Source organism: Saccopteryx bilineata, chromosome 1 (assembly GCF_036850765.1).
Source record: "Saccopteryx bilineata isolate mSacBil1 chromosome 1, mSacBil1_pri_phased_curated, whole genome shotgun sequence".
NCBI classification, from domain to species: domain Eukaryota; kingdom Metazoa; phylum Chordata; class Mammalia; order Chiroptera; family Emballonuridae; genus Saccopteryx; species Saccopteryx bilineata.
The window spans coordinates 103,330,064-103,346,748 of NC_089490.1; the positions used below are offsets into that span (position 1 = coordinate 103,330,064).

Genomic DNA, 16,685 nt, shown 5'->3' on the forward strand with positions numbered 1-16,685 from the left:
AATAATTACAAAACCTATAAATAATTAGAAAAGAAAATCAGGAAAAAATGGAGAAAATTAGATGGTTACGACACCTTATGGGGATTCTCTGAAAAATGCCCAGCAATATATAGTCTCTTGGATGAGTTCACCTCATGGACCTGTATATAGATCAAATTGAAGTGCAACTAAATCTGTTTGGGAAGATTGCCCCAGAGTTTTCCTGTGAACAAATCTGGCTTCTTCAGAACTTCTCATTTGCTCTCTTACCAAGCGCTAAATAGAATTTAATTTGAGAGAAACAGTGCTCAAGTGGATGTGGATTTTTCTTAGATGTGCTTTCTTTCTAAGCCATGTTTTGAAATTCTATTGCTGACTTTGATAGCCTATTAATTAATATGCTAAGTACAGTTATGTTTTGACCTAACTTACTTCAATATTAACTTCAGCCCAAAATAACCTGGATGAAAAACAAAGTTGCTATTGTGGATGACCCAAGATACAGGATGTTCAGCAACCAAGGGGTCTGCACTCTGGAGATTCGCAAGCCCAGCCCCTATGATGGAGGCACTTACTGCTGCCAAGCAGTCAACAACCTTGGGACAGTGGAGGTCGAATGCAAACTGGAAGTGAAAGGTATGCCATCCCAGGTCTCAGGTATAGAATAATATGGAAGACAATCATTTAATTATTGTCCTTACTGCAAAATCCAAACTGTTTGCCAAAATGTTCTCGGGTTGAGGAGGAAGAGGGAAGAGAATTTGGGGAAAGGAGACATTTTTAGTCTTGCGGCATTCTTGATTTATTTTTGAAGGTTATTTCATTTTTTTAAGTAAACTTATTTTTCATCTCATGCAATTCTTGTTAGCTAAAGAAATATTAATTACAACGGAATACCAGTATATGCACAGCACGGTGAGAATAAATAAAGTCAGAGGGTATTATGTTGATGATGTTGTTATCTATAAGTAGAAGCCTAGTACTTACCTAATGGTAAGAATTTATACTATTTTTAATTAGTTTATTATTTTGTGAATTTTCTGTACATATGGGTAAGTTAGCTAATTTAGTGTAGAATATTATACATGTGGAACATAGCATCCACATATTCTAACCAGTTGCTCTTAAAATCTCACTAGAGAGCTTCCATTTAAGGTCTGCATTTCACTTATACTAGTTTTCAACCAATGTAAGTCAAGAAAATATATAAAGATTGATGTGGTAGAAAAGTTTTAGCATAACCTGTCTCTTAATTTTCATATTAATTAAGTCTAGTTTTTATACTAAAATTTTTTCTCAACAATCAAAACTTACTTTGGGAGACTATGAGATAATAGGTGACATAATTTTAATGTCTTTTCTCTCATTCTTATTGTATTACATTGTTTTTCTGTGAAAACCGAAGTCTTTTTTCCACCACATTATAATGAAGAAATTATAATCTAAAAGTCAAAGAGATTATCTTATAAATATCTATTTTTAGGAAAAACAGTAAATGCTTAAGGTATTTATATATAAAGAAGTTTGTAGTCCTAAATTTAGTATAAAATAGAAAAGAAACTTATTGTAAAAATATTTCTTTTGTAACTTTAAAAAATAGTATTCTTTCTCTTATGCTCTCTGTCAGTCCTAAGGTAATATAGTATAGTAGATTCATAACTAAGTGAGAGGAAAATTTTTCTGTCTCAAATATAAAGCATAATATTCTTAGAAAATTTCAAACCTTACTCTTGAGATAGTGCTTACAAATTTAAATGTTACTTTTTAGTTTTTTATTAACTTAAATGCAGATTACGGTGACAGTTGTAAAGACATCTGGTTTCTAAACTCCTAGCCTTATTAACTCTAAGGTATTTGTTGGTACTTATCCAAAAACAAAAACTTAGTACAACTTTTGCGTGTTTTGAATGTTGCTAATGATATAAAATGATGATTTCATAAATGGTTCAACATTTGGGGCCTCCTTAAAAGATTATAATATTATACATATAGATGATGTATTCTTTATAGTAATTGCATAGTGAATTACACGGTAATTAAATTTAACAATCTAAATAATATATTCTAGCACATAAATTTATAGTAAGATATCAATTGTAATATATTGGTAAAAAGCTTTTGGTCCTAAAAGTAAAACCAAGATTGTTTATCATCAGATTGTTATCTGATAATAGGTGATTTGAATCAAGTTAAGCTGTGAAAAATAAAGGTAAGAATGTCAACTGAGAACAAATAAATACCAGTACACATATTCTGATTCTACAGTGATATATCAAGGCGTAATTACCCCTGGACAACCACTGTTCCTGGAGGGACAGCAACAGGTTTCAAAATTCATATCCCACTGGATATTTCTACTTTCTGTTCCATTCCTCTTACATGAAATCGCACTTTGCATGTAAAGCTTGACTTTCTCATTTGCTTTTAATTATATTTCTTAGTGGCTCATGGCATACAGTGTTTATGCCATGAACAAGGAAGGCCAAATTATTCAAGAGTATTAAAGAATTGTAGGGACTAAATTTTGCCAGAAAACTAAATACCATAGCATAGGTCCCCATAAATAAAGCCAGAAAGCTACATTTGCAGATACCTCATTTTAGATATGAGATAACCAAAACCTGGGAAGCCACGACAGCTCTTTAATGCTTTTTTTTTTTTTTTTTTTGCATTTTTCTGAAGCTAGAAACAGGGAGAGACAGTCAGACAGACTCCCGCATGCGCCCGACCGGGATCCACCCGGCACGCCCACCAGGGGCGACGCTCTGTCCACCAGGGGGCGATGCTCTGCCCATCCTGGGCGTCGCCATGTTGCGACCCTCCTGGGTGTCGCCATGTTGCGACCAGAGCCACTCTAGCGCCTGGGGCAGAGGCCACAGAGCCATCCCCAGCGCCCGGGCCACCTTTGCTCCAATGGAGCCCTGGCTGCGGGAGGGGAAGAGAGAGAGAGGAAGGCGCGGCGGAGGGGTGGAGAAGCAAATGGGCGCTTCTCCTATGTGCCCTGGCTGGGAATCGAACCCGGGTCCTCCACACGCTAGGCCGACACTCTACCGCTGAGCCAACCGGCCAGGGCCAGCTCTTTAAGAATAGTTTCCAGTGTACAGTGGTACCTTGACACACGACTTTAATTCCTTTCATGGCCAAGCTCGTGACTCAATTTGCTCATGTGTCAAATCGAATTTCCTCATTTAAATGAATGGGAATGCAATTAATCCGTTCCGTCCTCCAAAAATCAAATGAATTTTTTGTTTTATATGCTTTTAAATAAGAAAATGTACTTTATAAATATAACAAATACATATATATGTATATACTCATACACACACATATACACATAATAAGAGAGAATATAGAGAAGTAAACTGGTTTACGAAGTATATTTACCTTCAAGGTTAGGTGAAGATGCTGGTGAAGGGGGAGGAGACATTAGCATAACAATGTCCCTTCCCAAGCAGGAAGGTAATTAGCAATTTCACAGACAGCTGCCCAGCGCCATTTTTAACAATAAAAGGAAGCAAACTCAAAAAATACAAATTTTACAAACTCATTTGCCCAACATTCCACCCCTTTTGCTCACTTTGCAATTCACACCACAGGCATTCCTGTGCAAGGAATTAGGCACATCACACAAACAAATTACAGCAACAGTATAAGTTGTACAATTTCAACCAGACCTGTTCCCCCCTACATCATAGTCTCTCATATTGTCCAAAAGCCGCATGTCCATCCAACAAGGTTGCTGGTGCCTCCTCTGGTCGCAGTCCAAGAGTCAGTCCTTGCACAAAGGGCCTCAGGCCTCCCCCCTCCCCCCTGCCATCCTGGCAGATCTTAAAATGCTGCCCCAAGGGGGAGCACATGGCAATGGCAACCAACATTTCCACCTCTGCTCCAGAGAGCATGCTGCCATCCACCCCTATGTCCCATAATCGTAGCAAAGCTACCAGGGACTTAGTAAGTACTCTTTGCTGCCGAGCTTTTACCTTCTGGAGTCTTCGGATGGCAACTTCAGCCCAGTCTCCTCATCCTCAGAAGAGGAGCTGGAAACGCCTGTTCCTGCTGACTCAGAGCCACTCCGCCGTCACGGCACCAGCTTAAGTTCCTGTGGCTGCCGGCTCTCCACAACTTCCAGGGCAAACTGCAACTCACAAACCTGTAATTCTTTCTCCAGAGACTGCTCCATTTCTAGGTGCAAGTTGTGAACCCAGTTGGCCTCCTTCTCCAGCGCTTGCTCCAGTTCCAGGATCTGCACCTCTTTCTCCCGTAGCCATTCCAGTTCCTTCCACTCCTCGGTTTGCAGGCCTCGGGCAGCCTTTTGCACAGAGCTCTCGGTTTCCTATTGCAGGGCTGTAAAAATCAGCCAGCATATGGTCCCCAAAAGGACAGCTATGGGGAACCATAACAACAACCAGTCCTCTACCCCACCGCTCAAGGGTGGTGGTGGCTCCATATTGATCTGATCTGAATCCTGCTGCAAACTACTCCAAATGTATGGCTAGTAGTCATGGCCACCGTAGCCATACACATGCAGGTTCCCATAAGATTCGGGCAGATGGTAAAGAAACAGTGGAACCAAAAAATGGTGGGCCATTCCTTTATTAAAGTCTCGTACCAGCCAACAAACAAATACACACAGGGCTCCCAAAGCCACTTACACATTTTCCGGTTCCACAACCAGAAGAATCTTCTCCGGTTTTTCCTAGAATCAAAGGGCCCCACAAGTCTCAGTCACCTCTGGTTCCCCATCTGCACACTTTCTCCTTTCTCCTCTCTGCACAAACTGGCTTCTCTGTCAGCACCCTGACATCTTGGCTCCTCCTTCAGCACTCTGCATCCTCTCTGCTCTCTCTCTGCTATCATGGCTTCTTCTCTTCCTCCAGCTTCTTCTCTCCTTTTTAAAACATTAGCATAACAATGGCCCTTCCCAAGCAGGAAGGTAACCCCCATTTTGCTATCAACTGCCCTGCTCTGAGGGCAAGCACACACGTGGCTGCCCAGAACCATTTTTAACAATAAAAGTGAGCAAACTCAAAAAACACAAATTTTACAAACTCATTTGCCCGATACTCATGATTCAAGTATTCACTCGTGACTTAAAGCAAAAAATCTCGCGAGTGACTGCTCGTCTCTCAAATTGTTCGTGATTTAAAGTGCTCATGTGTCAAGGCACCACTGTAGTTTCCTTAGATTCATGTTGAAATTCAGAAAACTAAAAAAAAAAATTTTGCTAAGTTGTAGAAAAAGTACTCTGAGCATTTCTGATAGGGAGAGGTCACAAGTAAAAAAATAAATCCAATATTTAGAAACTTTCATATTTAAGATTTTTCCAATGAAAAATTCACCAATAGACTATCTGTAACCCATCAATCTGTTGGACATTTTAGATATTTTCATAGACCAAAATTATTTCATGTATTCACGAGCTTAATAGGAGAGAAAATTCTAGGTCCCATTACTAAATGTATTAAACATTAAATGAGTCCTAGAGTATATGTACAATTCTCCCCCATTTGGAAGAGTGAATTAAGATGTTCTTTGGGGCTGGGAAAGCAACTTAACGTAAACTCGACTGATGTAGAGCAGTGCCTGAGTTTACAATATTTTTGCTTTCTGAATCCCCAGAGGTCAAGTTAGCTTTCAAAAGAGGCAAGAATTAGAGCTGTTCCTTCAAAGTTTTGTAGGGTATACAAATAGTCACTTGCTAATCTGTTTGTTTAAGCCTTGTGTTTATTTGATTAGTCATATATAATCATTTTAGGATATATTATATACTACACTAGTCTAATATTTATATCTACTTGATAATTTTGCCTTTTAGAATTTCAACATATATATATGTACACTAATGCTTTGTCCATCATCTGTTTTTCTTTTGTTGAAAAACTCAATATATATATGTTGTAGGGTTTTGGTTTTTTTTTTTAAGCTTATAGTTTGGAAGCTCTTACCATAAATATTCACTGTACAATCAACTAGGCTTTGCCACCTATTCAGGCAAAGTGGTTGTGCATATTAATACGTGTTTTACACATTAATGATCCTTTTGAAGTGACTGGATCCCTGCCCTTCATTCCATGTGCTTCTACATCTTTCACATGACTAAGGATTAATGAAATCATCTCATCATAATCGCGACCATAATTTCATCCAATAAGTACTCAACTTCGGTTTTAGCCTTTTATTAATGCTTACAACTTCTCTTTCTCTCTTTCTCTCCCTTCTCCTTAGTTGTAGCACAGTAAGGATGTTTGAATGTATATTATCATCTAAGGTAAGCTTTCATATGGTTTTGGCATATGAAGCTTATGTCTGTCATAAGCCATACAAAGCTTGTGGAGTATGGCATGATTTTCATTATGTAATCCAATGAAAATAGACTGTTGATAATGTCTAACGTTGTAGTTTTTATTTGTATTTCAGTATCTTGAAATTAACAGCTAGTACTTATTCAGCACAACAATCTCCTGTTGACATGAAGCAAGTTGTTGAATGCAGTAGAGCATGAGTGAAAGCATTTAACGTAGACAAAAATGAGTGATAACCAAGCATTCTGAACTCTTTGCATCAAGGAATGGACATGTACATAAGTGGCATCATTTCTATCAATATGTGACGTGAAATCTTTTTTTTAAAAAGGAGAATGACTTTTCCAAATTTGCATTAAAGAAGTTTTAAGAATGTTCAATGGCATGCTGTTTTTGTCTGGACGTGAATTTATTAGCAAGTAGTGAAGTACTTTTCTAAAGGTCCATGAACTGTTACGGTTTCATGGGTTCTCTTGTGAAGGGTATTTTTTATTTTTTTAATATAATTCAGAAACATGAAAGGTAAGTATGAAATTTCTCTGATCTTTAGAAGGTATAGGATAGGTTTTACAATTTTAACAAAATATTTCTAGTTATTTTCACTTTTGACAGTGCGTAAGTAGACATAGTTAAAGGAGTAGTCCCTTTTTTCTCCTCCAATGTGCTTGAGTCAGAACTCTTTGTGCTTAATTAAAAAGAGCATTAATAAACCAGAAACAGTTCTTCCCACTGATTCATAACATGGTATGCATTTATTCTGCCATCCAATCAAAGCCCTTAAATCATCTACAGAAAATCCCAAAATCTCTCAAAGGGCAATAAATATATACTTTCCAACCAATAAGGAATTTAAACGAGATTGGATAATAGTAGGGAACACAGGACTCCTATGGTTTGCCCGGAATTTGCTTTTCCTTTTAGATGTCATGTGCTTTACATTTTAAAAATACAAAACCCAGGAGAAGATTTCCAAGTAAGAACTGAATGAATCTTTGTAACTAACTGGAACATAGTCATATTTCCAGGCAGCTAGTCCAGAGCTATTATTTTAGGGATTTTTCACATAGACGGTTTTGACTTTGACTTTTCCTTTTTCTCCTGTCCAGGTGGACTTTCCTTCTGCAGGCTCCTTTTGCAAGGTGTACCTCCTAACATAATTGATTCATATTTGCGAGACTTGCAATCAAGCACTCCTGAGGGATACTGAGGGCCTGGGCGCGGCCTCTGCACTCCACTGCTTTGAAATCTGGTGGCAATGAGAAAGCATTTTCTGTTTTAACATCAGGCACCCAAGTGTGGCTGGGTTTTTTTTTTTCCTTCTAATGTTGAAGAAGAAAAGAAATGTTTGCACAGATTGCTTAATTAAAACTTGCAAACAAATCCCATTTGAAGTCAGCGTTTTTATCATTATTGTCTGTGCTCTGTCACTGTCCTTTACAACAAAAGCAAGCTCTACAATAAGCAAAAGCAGTTATTTTAGTTTAAATCAGTAAGCTGTAAATGCTTTTTTTCCTCCAAAGTAAAAAACATAGTACAATATACCACAATAAAAAACCCGTCTTTCTCTTAATCTAAGAGATTCTTCTCAGCAGAGCAGAGTGTGTATTTCACACAGTCCTGCTTAACACCAGTGGATCTGTGCTTTGTTCCCATTTAAATTCATTAAAAGACTTCTGAAAGCCAAACAGCTTTCTTCAGCAGAAGGGGAAATGTATTCAATAAATGCTACAATAAATCTGAAGTGTTTATGATGAAACAACACAGCATTTGTTTTTTGTGTTTGGGGTTGTGTGTTCGACAGAACTGGGGACAAAAGCATGCTACCAAACTCAGGCATGACCTCCAGCATGTCTCTTGGGTTTGGCATCCTGGCCAAACCTACCAGAGCTCCTGCCAAGACAGTCACGGTGACAGAGAGCTGATGCAGACTATAGAGCAGCTGCAGACTTAGGATTTGCTGGTGATATCCATGCAAAATCTAGAAGCTGAGAAACATTTGTGCAAACCCATAATCTTACTAGCAGCCTCCTTCCCTCCCTCTTGTTGGTGTTGTGAAGCAAGTTTCAGTGAAGTGGGTGGAATAGAAGTGTAGGGTACCATGCCACAACATACCTTCCCCCCTTTTGTTCTTTTAGCCTTTTCTTCTAGGAGCTAAGTACATTGTGGCCTGTAAGTGGGTCCATAGTATCCCTGGGGCAACATTTTAAAATATCTGCTCTGCTTTCTTTCCATAGGAAAGCTGGGAAGTTATTATGGTGGTCATGCTCCTGGGTCAATGCCACGAACCAGCGCAGCTAGTAATTCCAAGTCCTGAGTAGGAACGGCATGGAATTAAGAAAATAAGCTTAAAGAGAAATAGGATGGGCTCTGGAAGACTCTCTGCAACACAGAACATAGCTTGCAAAAAGCGAGTTTCTACCCCCCCTACCTGCTTTAATTATAGGGCAAAGTGAAGTCATTAGCAAATCAAAGAGATCATTAAAACAAAGTCACATTTCCAAGGCAAAGAAGTCTCCCAAATGCAGAAAACTCCCACCATACATAACATCTTAACTTCACAGAAACAAAGAATAAAAAGGAAACTGCCTCCAGTCTCTCTGAGGGACATGGAGGATAGGAGAGTACAAACAATTCAGCATCACAGCTAACGTAGATATGTGGAGAAAAACTTAGCCTTTAGCAACTTAACCAAGCAAGTGAGGTGGGGGGCTTAGGATAAGTGCAAATACTCAACTTCATTGCCAATATGGAGGAGTGAGGTTGAGAACTTAGCCTTTTGCTAAGCCTCGAACTGTAAGAGCTTTGCTACTTATAGTCTCCCACAGGTCAGTGTGGGGCTTTCAAAGGGAAGGAGTGAATGTAGTTGTAGTATGTTTGAGAACAGTAAGGGAAAACTCAAGTTCTTGTCCAAACTATGGTTGACACCTCTTTTCCTGTTCTAATTGGTTGGTGATTCTTGCCTTACTGCTTGTTAAGAATATTGGCTATCACGCTGTGTTCCCAATAATTCTGAAATAACAATGTGTGCAATCCCTATGCAGATATCCATTTTCATCCATTTCTACATTATTGACTAAGATATTTTACATAAAAGAAGTCTGTCTTATCTATAAAGACATGAAGACCATATATCATTATTGCAAACTAAATAAGACAGTATCTCTATGTGGCAAAACCAATCAGTATGGTCCCTGCAGCCTGGTGGCTGGGTCAGAGGCCCAGTGCAGGAGCTGAGCTGGTTGCCTAAACAGTCATTGATCAAGCTCACCAAGTCAGGGTCAAGTTTGTTATGACATTTATAAATATTGCCTTAAAGTGACTATAAAGCATCCTTACAAAAGAATTGGTTCCCCAGTCATTACTTATGCTTTCTAACTATATTTTGTACCAGATAATGTTATTTTTCTAAATATGATATTTCTCTTCATATTAAAGGTACTGCCATACTGCAAAGTTCCAACAAGAAAGAAAACATCTATTTTAAAACTACAAAGAGCAAAAAGTGTCAGAAGCTGTCATTGCTGTTAGCTGCCTACAACTTCGTTCTAGTTTTGCTTAAGTTTCATTCTGTTATAGAAAAGTTATACATTATAGGAATTTACCAAAAATTCTTCTTGGGTACAAAACATTCATTAATTATTTTCAAAGGATCACACTTATTTATCTACTTTAAAAGAAAGCTTAATGCATGTTTTTATGTAAATTAATACAGAAATAGGGGGAATAAAGCCATCAGTTCCAAGGAACATTGGAACAGTCATATGTCCTTAATCACTCACTCTTCAGTTGAATTCTGAAACATTCTATTAAGCTTAACGAATGAATTATTGAATGTTTGCTGAGTGCCTGGAACTGTGATGGATTCAGCTAGGAACCCAATGATGAACAAGCCACTTCATGCCTTTAAGGAATTTATAACGTATAAGACTAATATACAAAGGGGAAAACACAAACAAAGCCACCTGCAGGTGTGAGAGAGCACTCTGTCTTCAGAAACTAAATAATGTGGTTTACATGTTGTTCTCCATGTCTGTACCACACTAGAGCATAGTCTAAGACAGTGGTAGTCAACCTGGTCCCTACCGCCCACTAGTGGGCGTTCCAACTTTCATGGTGGGCAGTAGTGGAGCAACCAAAGTATAAATAAAAAGATAGATTGAACTATAGTAAGTTGTTTTATAAAGATTTATTCTCAAACTTAGAGAAAATCCGACATAAATTACTTGGTAAGTAATTATTATTATATGCTTTAACTTGCTGTAACTCTGCTTTATAAATTTTATAAAGTTACTTCCCTACTTTATAAATCACCATTACTGTGGAACTGGTGGGCAGTTAGAAAATTTTACTACTAACAGAGATACAAAAGTGGGCGGTAGGTATAAAAAGGTTGACTATCCTTGGTAAGACATGCCACAGGACTTTATTTTTGTAAATCAAATTAAAGATGACCCTGAACTCCCCATTAGCTTAGGGGAATTGAGAAATTCTCTCTGTCCTACTTGGAAGGTCTTATCTCAGGTCCTGGGCCAACTGGAATCCTTCCTGGTGCCTAGAACACAGAGAGAAGGAAAGTCTCTGAATTTCAGTCTCCACTGGTGGCTGCAGAGGTGCCTGTGATCCAACCCAGTGAGGTCCGTTTCAACTTGCTAGACAGTGTGAGAACACTGGACAGTTTCACCTTGGTATGAGCCTTAGACCTGGGCAAGAGAGAGTTCTGAAATTTCAAGAGCCTTATTCTGGCCCTTCTCTAGCCGTGTTTCTGTGCATGATGCAGGCAAGCCAGAGAACCAAATAGGCCTGTCTGGACCCCTTACCACACCACTCCTTCTTATAGATTGTACTCATGTTCACTGTTAGGGCTTTTGTGGGTCTTTTCCCTGGATTCAAACACCAACAAAGAACTATGTGGCCAGTATGTGTATCCTGAGGCCAAGGGGTGGTCTAGAGCAGTGGTTTTAACCTTTCTACACTTGGGGACTGATGAAAATAGAATTATTTCAGGGACCACTGAGGTAGAAATCACCCTGACTATAAGTAAATCTGACTAAGATCATTGGGCCTATAATCTTCATACAACATCAGTGTGGTTAACTTGTGGATGGCAAGAAATTTCTGGTGGACAGGTACTGGTGGTTGAAAAACACTGGTCTATAGGTACCTGTTTGCCAGGAAGTTAGAGTGTGCTGATGTGACTACAGCTGTGCATAATGCTGGGACACCTTCATGTGTGCACCTGAGACCCCTCGTGGTGTGGTGGAGGCAGGAGCTGGGATGCAAAGAACAGGGGGACTGGAGATGGGCAGGGGCCACAATATTCTGGCAAGTATTTCTGAAGACTCTGATAATTCTACACTCTAACTAGGCCTTCCAGGTCATTATGAGGGTATCCTTGTGAAGACTGCAGGAGACAACTATTTTCTTAACCATCTGTTGGCTTGATTTATAACCTCTAAATATTTATGTACATGAGTCATAAAAGTTTGAAGTCAGGCAGCCCCCAACCATCTCTGTTTCCTTTCCTGATCCTTTCCTTCCCTCCCCCACCATCCAACATCACTGTCACCTCTCCACCACCCCCACTTCCTCCTCCCCACTCACCAAACTCAGATCTCACTTATCGCCTTCTTCACTTAAATTCCTATGAATAGAATTCTAGAAATGTAAGTTTGGTCTTTGGCACAGAATAAGGAATAATAATATAATAACACCAGACAGCATTGCCAATTGTCCTTATAATATTCATTGATTCTAGTCTGACCAGGCGGAGGTGCAGTGGATAGAGCATCGAACTGGGATGCAGAGGACCTAGGTTTGAATCCCTGAGGTTGCCAGCTTGAGCACAGGGTCACAGCTTGAGTATAGGATCATAGACATAACCCCATGGTCGCTGGCTTGAGCCCAAAGGTCACTGGCTTGAAGCCCAAGGTCGCTGGTTTGAGTAAAGGGGTACTGGCTCGGCTGTAGCCCCCCAGTCAAGGCACATATGAGAAAGCAATCAATGAACAACTAAGATGCTGCAATGAAGAATTGATGCTTCTCATCTCTCTCCCTTCCTGCCGTCTCTCTGTCTCTCTCTCTCTGCCCCTGTCTCTCTCACTAAAAATATATATATATATATTCATTGATTCTAAATTGAACTCTATGTTTGTTTCAGTTTCTTATTTTAGCCAGGCCACAATATTAACCTTGCACCAAAGAGTCAGGTGATCACTACATATAGAGATTTATTAAATTCTTTGTATAAATTTTGATAACTTAGAATTGACTAAAAAAAACAAGCCCATTCTGGAACGCCCGTTCTCCTAATTCTAAGGGCTATCATCACCCTGTCAGACACTTGATGAGCTCTCTCTGACCCCAAATGCACTGAACTGTGCAATCTCTGGCCTAGCTGAATATTTTTCTATCTGGAGTAGATTACTAGGAACAAAATACCAGGAAGGCAGCATGTCAGTTAAACACTCCCAACAGGGTCACTCAGAGTGTGGTGGCTTGGGGCATTGGCTGACTCAAGTCACTAAAGAAAAAAAACCTTGCACTCTGGTGCATAATCAACCATAACTTCTTTTTCTCCCAAGCAATAGCTTTAGAAAAAGCTTTCTGTTCTTTGTGGATAAGTACTTACACAGCTATCTACAGCAAGAGTTTCCTCCATTTATTATTCTATGCTTACGTTTATCCTAGTCTTAGAGCCCAAAACTTGGCTTGAAAATTTTTTTAAGTTAATGAAAAAAAGAAAAAATAACTAGGGATTACCAGCCACACCGTGGCAAGGAAAGGAACTGTTATTCAGATTTTGTAAAACATCCCTCCCGGATGATTGGGACAAAGGGTAACTGGAAAGGAGCCGTGTTGCAAAATAAATCAAAGCTGGTTTAAAGTCATATGGTCATCTGGAAAATTCCAGGCAATAGAGGTCCAAATAATGCATCCTCTGCAATGTATGGGATAGAGTGCCATTGCACTGTTCATTCCAGGCCTCCTCCTGAGTGCCCATCAGAGGGTTATTGGAAGTTCAGTTCCAATTCTGCACTGGAAGGTACCACTGAGTTGGAGGCAGGTTGGATAATAGTGGAGGTTGCCAGGAAGAGAGATTGCCTTTCTGCTCAGGGCTAAGTTCACGTTCTTCTTAACAGCTCATCATTAGGACTCAATAAGCATTAGCTAGCCCTAGAAGTAGGAGTTTGTTGGTGAGATAAATTGGTCTCTGGGTCCTTCAATGATTCTCAAGTCCTCATAATGGCAAGCAAGGACTCTGACCCGAAGTTGGCCTTTAGTCACTCTACTCCCTAAAGAAGGTAACCAAGACTGATGGATAGGGCTCTGCAAAGGCCAAGGCCAAGCAGGAGGGAGAAAAGGAACAGGACTAAGAAGATTATTTGTACAGAGGGAAGGACAATCAAGAGCAGCAAGGCAGAAAGAAAGCCAAAAATAACCTCACCAGACAAGGAACTGAAGAAAACAGAGACAGCAATGAGGAAATCAGCAATGAAAAGAAAAGAGCACCTACTCACGTGCTTTACAGGCACTGCTCAGTCACGGTTTCTTACCCCCAGTCATCACCCCGCATTCCTACTTGCAGAAGAAAGGAAAACCTGGGACAGGTCGTGAGAGTGTAACCTGAAGCCATTAAAATTGATCCACATGATGTATTTTTCTCCATGGTATACAAGTTCACTTAAGAGAAAACAATTTTTTCTTTCCAGATTGTCAAATGGGTGTTTTTTCAAGCATATTGTCAGAGAGCCAAAAAATCCCCCTCTTGAAAGCATAGCATCGTTCTAAAAAACTGCATCAACAACCAACACCTTCACCAAAGATCAGCAAGTAGCTCTTAATTCCACTGGATTTATTATGCAATTGATTAAAATATATATAGACACACACACACATACATATAAGATACAAAATAAATATATATTATAAAATAGAGTATAAAAATAAAATAGAAGGTCTTAAACATCTATCTAGCTATCTGGCTATCCTTCTTTGTCCTGGAAAGAACAGCCTTAAACAGAATGAGTCAAGCCTGTCTTTCTCATCCCTTAATTGCCCTAAGTTCTTTTTCTCTTCTTTTTGCCCCATCCTTTTCTACCTAGGACTCAAGAGGCTTGCTCAGAGTGGTACCTCCACCCAAGCCTTTTAAGACTGTATGTTTTGGTTTCCTGATACTAAAAAATGTAGTCTGACGACCAGCAGCATCACCTGGGAGCTTGTGAGGAATGAAAACTCTCAGCTCCACTCTCTCTTCAGATCCACGAACTCAGATCCTGCATTATAACAGGATCTCCAGGTAATTCATGTGTTCATTCATTCATGTTGGAGAGTTGCAGCTCGTCTTCTTTCTCTCTAGTTTCTGATAGATAAAATGTCTACTCAGCTGCCATCTCGAGAACATTGCAGGACTGGAAGAGGAAGAAGGACTGGCTTACTTAGTAAGCCAGCCCAAATCCCCACCCCTCTGCAGCCAGTTGAGTCAGGGTCCAAACAGATTTTGAGGAGCTGTGGCATCACTTCAATCCACAAACAGAGGACACTGTCTTTCGCCAGCAGATAAAGCAGCATTAACTGCTTTTGTCCCAGGCCCTTTGATTATTCTTATAACCTCTGCCCTATCCCTCCCTCAGGGCTGACACCCTTTGTTGGTCTCAGCCCACTTGCATGGAGGTGCTTTTAAAATAAATTTTCCTCTTTGAATACATTAGCCTCATGTTTTCAGGTCAGCCTGCGGTTTCTGACTTTCAGTTTCTTGTATGGATATTGATACGGAGCCATTCTCTCTCTGTTGTCCCAAAGGAAAGACGTGCTGATAAAAATATCCCTCTTACATTCTTGGCAACACTTATTATAGCTCATCGTTTTGGTGATGGCCATTCTAACAGGTGTAAGGTGATATCTCATTGTGGCTTGGATTTGCATTTCCCTAATAATTACTGATGTTGAAAATCTTTTCATGTGCCTGTTAGTTTTCTGTATGTGTTCCTTGGAAAAATGTCTATTCAGATCTTCTGCCCATTTATTTAATCAAGTTGTTTGTTTGTTGTTGTTGAACTGCATGAGCTCTTTATAAATTTTGGATATTAACCCCTTGTCATATATATCATTTGCAAATGTCTTCTCTCTTTTGGTTGGTTGCCTTTATCTTTTGTTGATGGGTTGCCCTTGCTGTGCAGAAGCTTTTTAGTTTGATTTTTGGAGTGGATGTGAAGAAAAGGAAACCCCTGTATACTATTTGTGGGATTGTAAACTGGTGCAGCCACTATGGAAAACACTATGGAGGATCCTCAAAAAATTGAGAATTGATCCAGGAATTCTTTTTCTTGGTATTTATCCAAAGAATATAAAAACACTAATTCAAAAAGATATATGCACCCCCACACTCACTGGAGCATTATACGCAGTAGCCAAAATATAGAAACAACCTAAGGGTCCATCAACAGATAATGGATGAAGATATGGGACACATGCACGCGCACACACACACACACACACACACAATGAAATAATATTCAGCCATTAAAAATTTTTATATTGCCATTTGCAACAACATGGATAAACTTTGAGGGTATTATGTTAAGTGAAATAAGTCAGACAGAAATGGACAAAAACCATATGCTTTCACTCATATGTGAACTATATAGTAAAAAAAAAACCCTGAAGAACAAAATAAAAGCTGTAATATAGTTATATTTATTAACCTAAAAAGTCTTTTTTCCTAAAAAGGATTTTTCCTTGGATTATTCATGGTACTGACAAATTAAAAAGCAGGTATCTCCAAGTTTACTGTCCATAAAACTAGTATAGTTAAAAGTGAGTGTAATGAGAAAGCAATCAATGAACAACTAAGGTTCCACAACAAAAAATTGATGCTTTTCACCTCTTTCCCTTCCTGTCTGTCTGTCCCTTTTTCTGTCTTTATCTGTCTCTACAAAAAAAAAAAAACACAAAAAACCAAACAAACAAAAAAACAAGTGGGTCTCTGTCATTGTGATTCCTTTCCCGCATTTTTCAGCATCATTTCTCACATTAAAGATTAGGAGATATAGCCTGACCAGGCGGTGGCGCAGTGGATAGACCATCGGACTGGGATGCGGAGGACCCAGGTTCGAGACCCTGAGGTCCCCAGCTTGAGTGCGGACTCATCTGGTTTGAGCAAAGCTCACCAGCTTGGACCCAAGGTCGCTGGCTCCAGCAAGGGGTTACTTGGTCTGCTGAAGGCCCGCCGTCAAGGCACATAAGAGAAAGCAATCAATGAACAACTAAGGTGTCACAACGAAAAACTAATGATTGATGCTTCTCATCTCTCTCCGTTCCTGTCTGTCTGTCCCTATCTATCCCTCTCTCTGACTCTCTCTCTGTCTCTGTAAAAAAATAAACAAATTAGTAGATATAAATTCAGTG

The 16,685-nt window shown here is 39.4% G+C and overlaps 1 protein-coding gene across 8 annotated transcripts in view; it reads left to right on the forward strand.

Moving 5' to 3' along the window:
* The window catches only part of MYBPC1 (myosin binding protein C1), a 91,561-nt gene extending 83,895 nt beyond the window's left edge, over positions 1–7,666 (forward strand). For 4 of the 8 annotated variants that reach the window (XM_066262706.1, XM_066262724.1, XM_066262753.1 and 1 more), the window contains 2 exons: positions 429–615; positions 7,388–7,666. In XM_066262706.1, coding sequence (XP_066118803.1) covers positions 429–615; positions 7,388–7,488 — 288 coding nt within the window. In that variant the 3' untranslated portion in view covers positions 7,489–7,666. Of the gene's footprint in view, positions 1–428; positions 616–2,244; positions 2,304–6,204; positions 6,248–7,387 lie in introns of all 8 variants that reach the window. The other 4 variants (XM_066262715.1, XM_066262739.1, XM_066262764.1 and 1 more) reach the window with 2 other exon arrangements.
* The last annotated feature ends 9,019 nt before the right edge of the window (positions 7,667–16,685 follow it).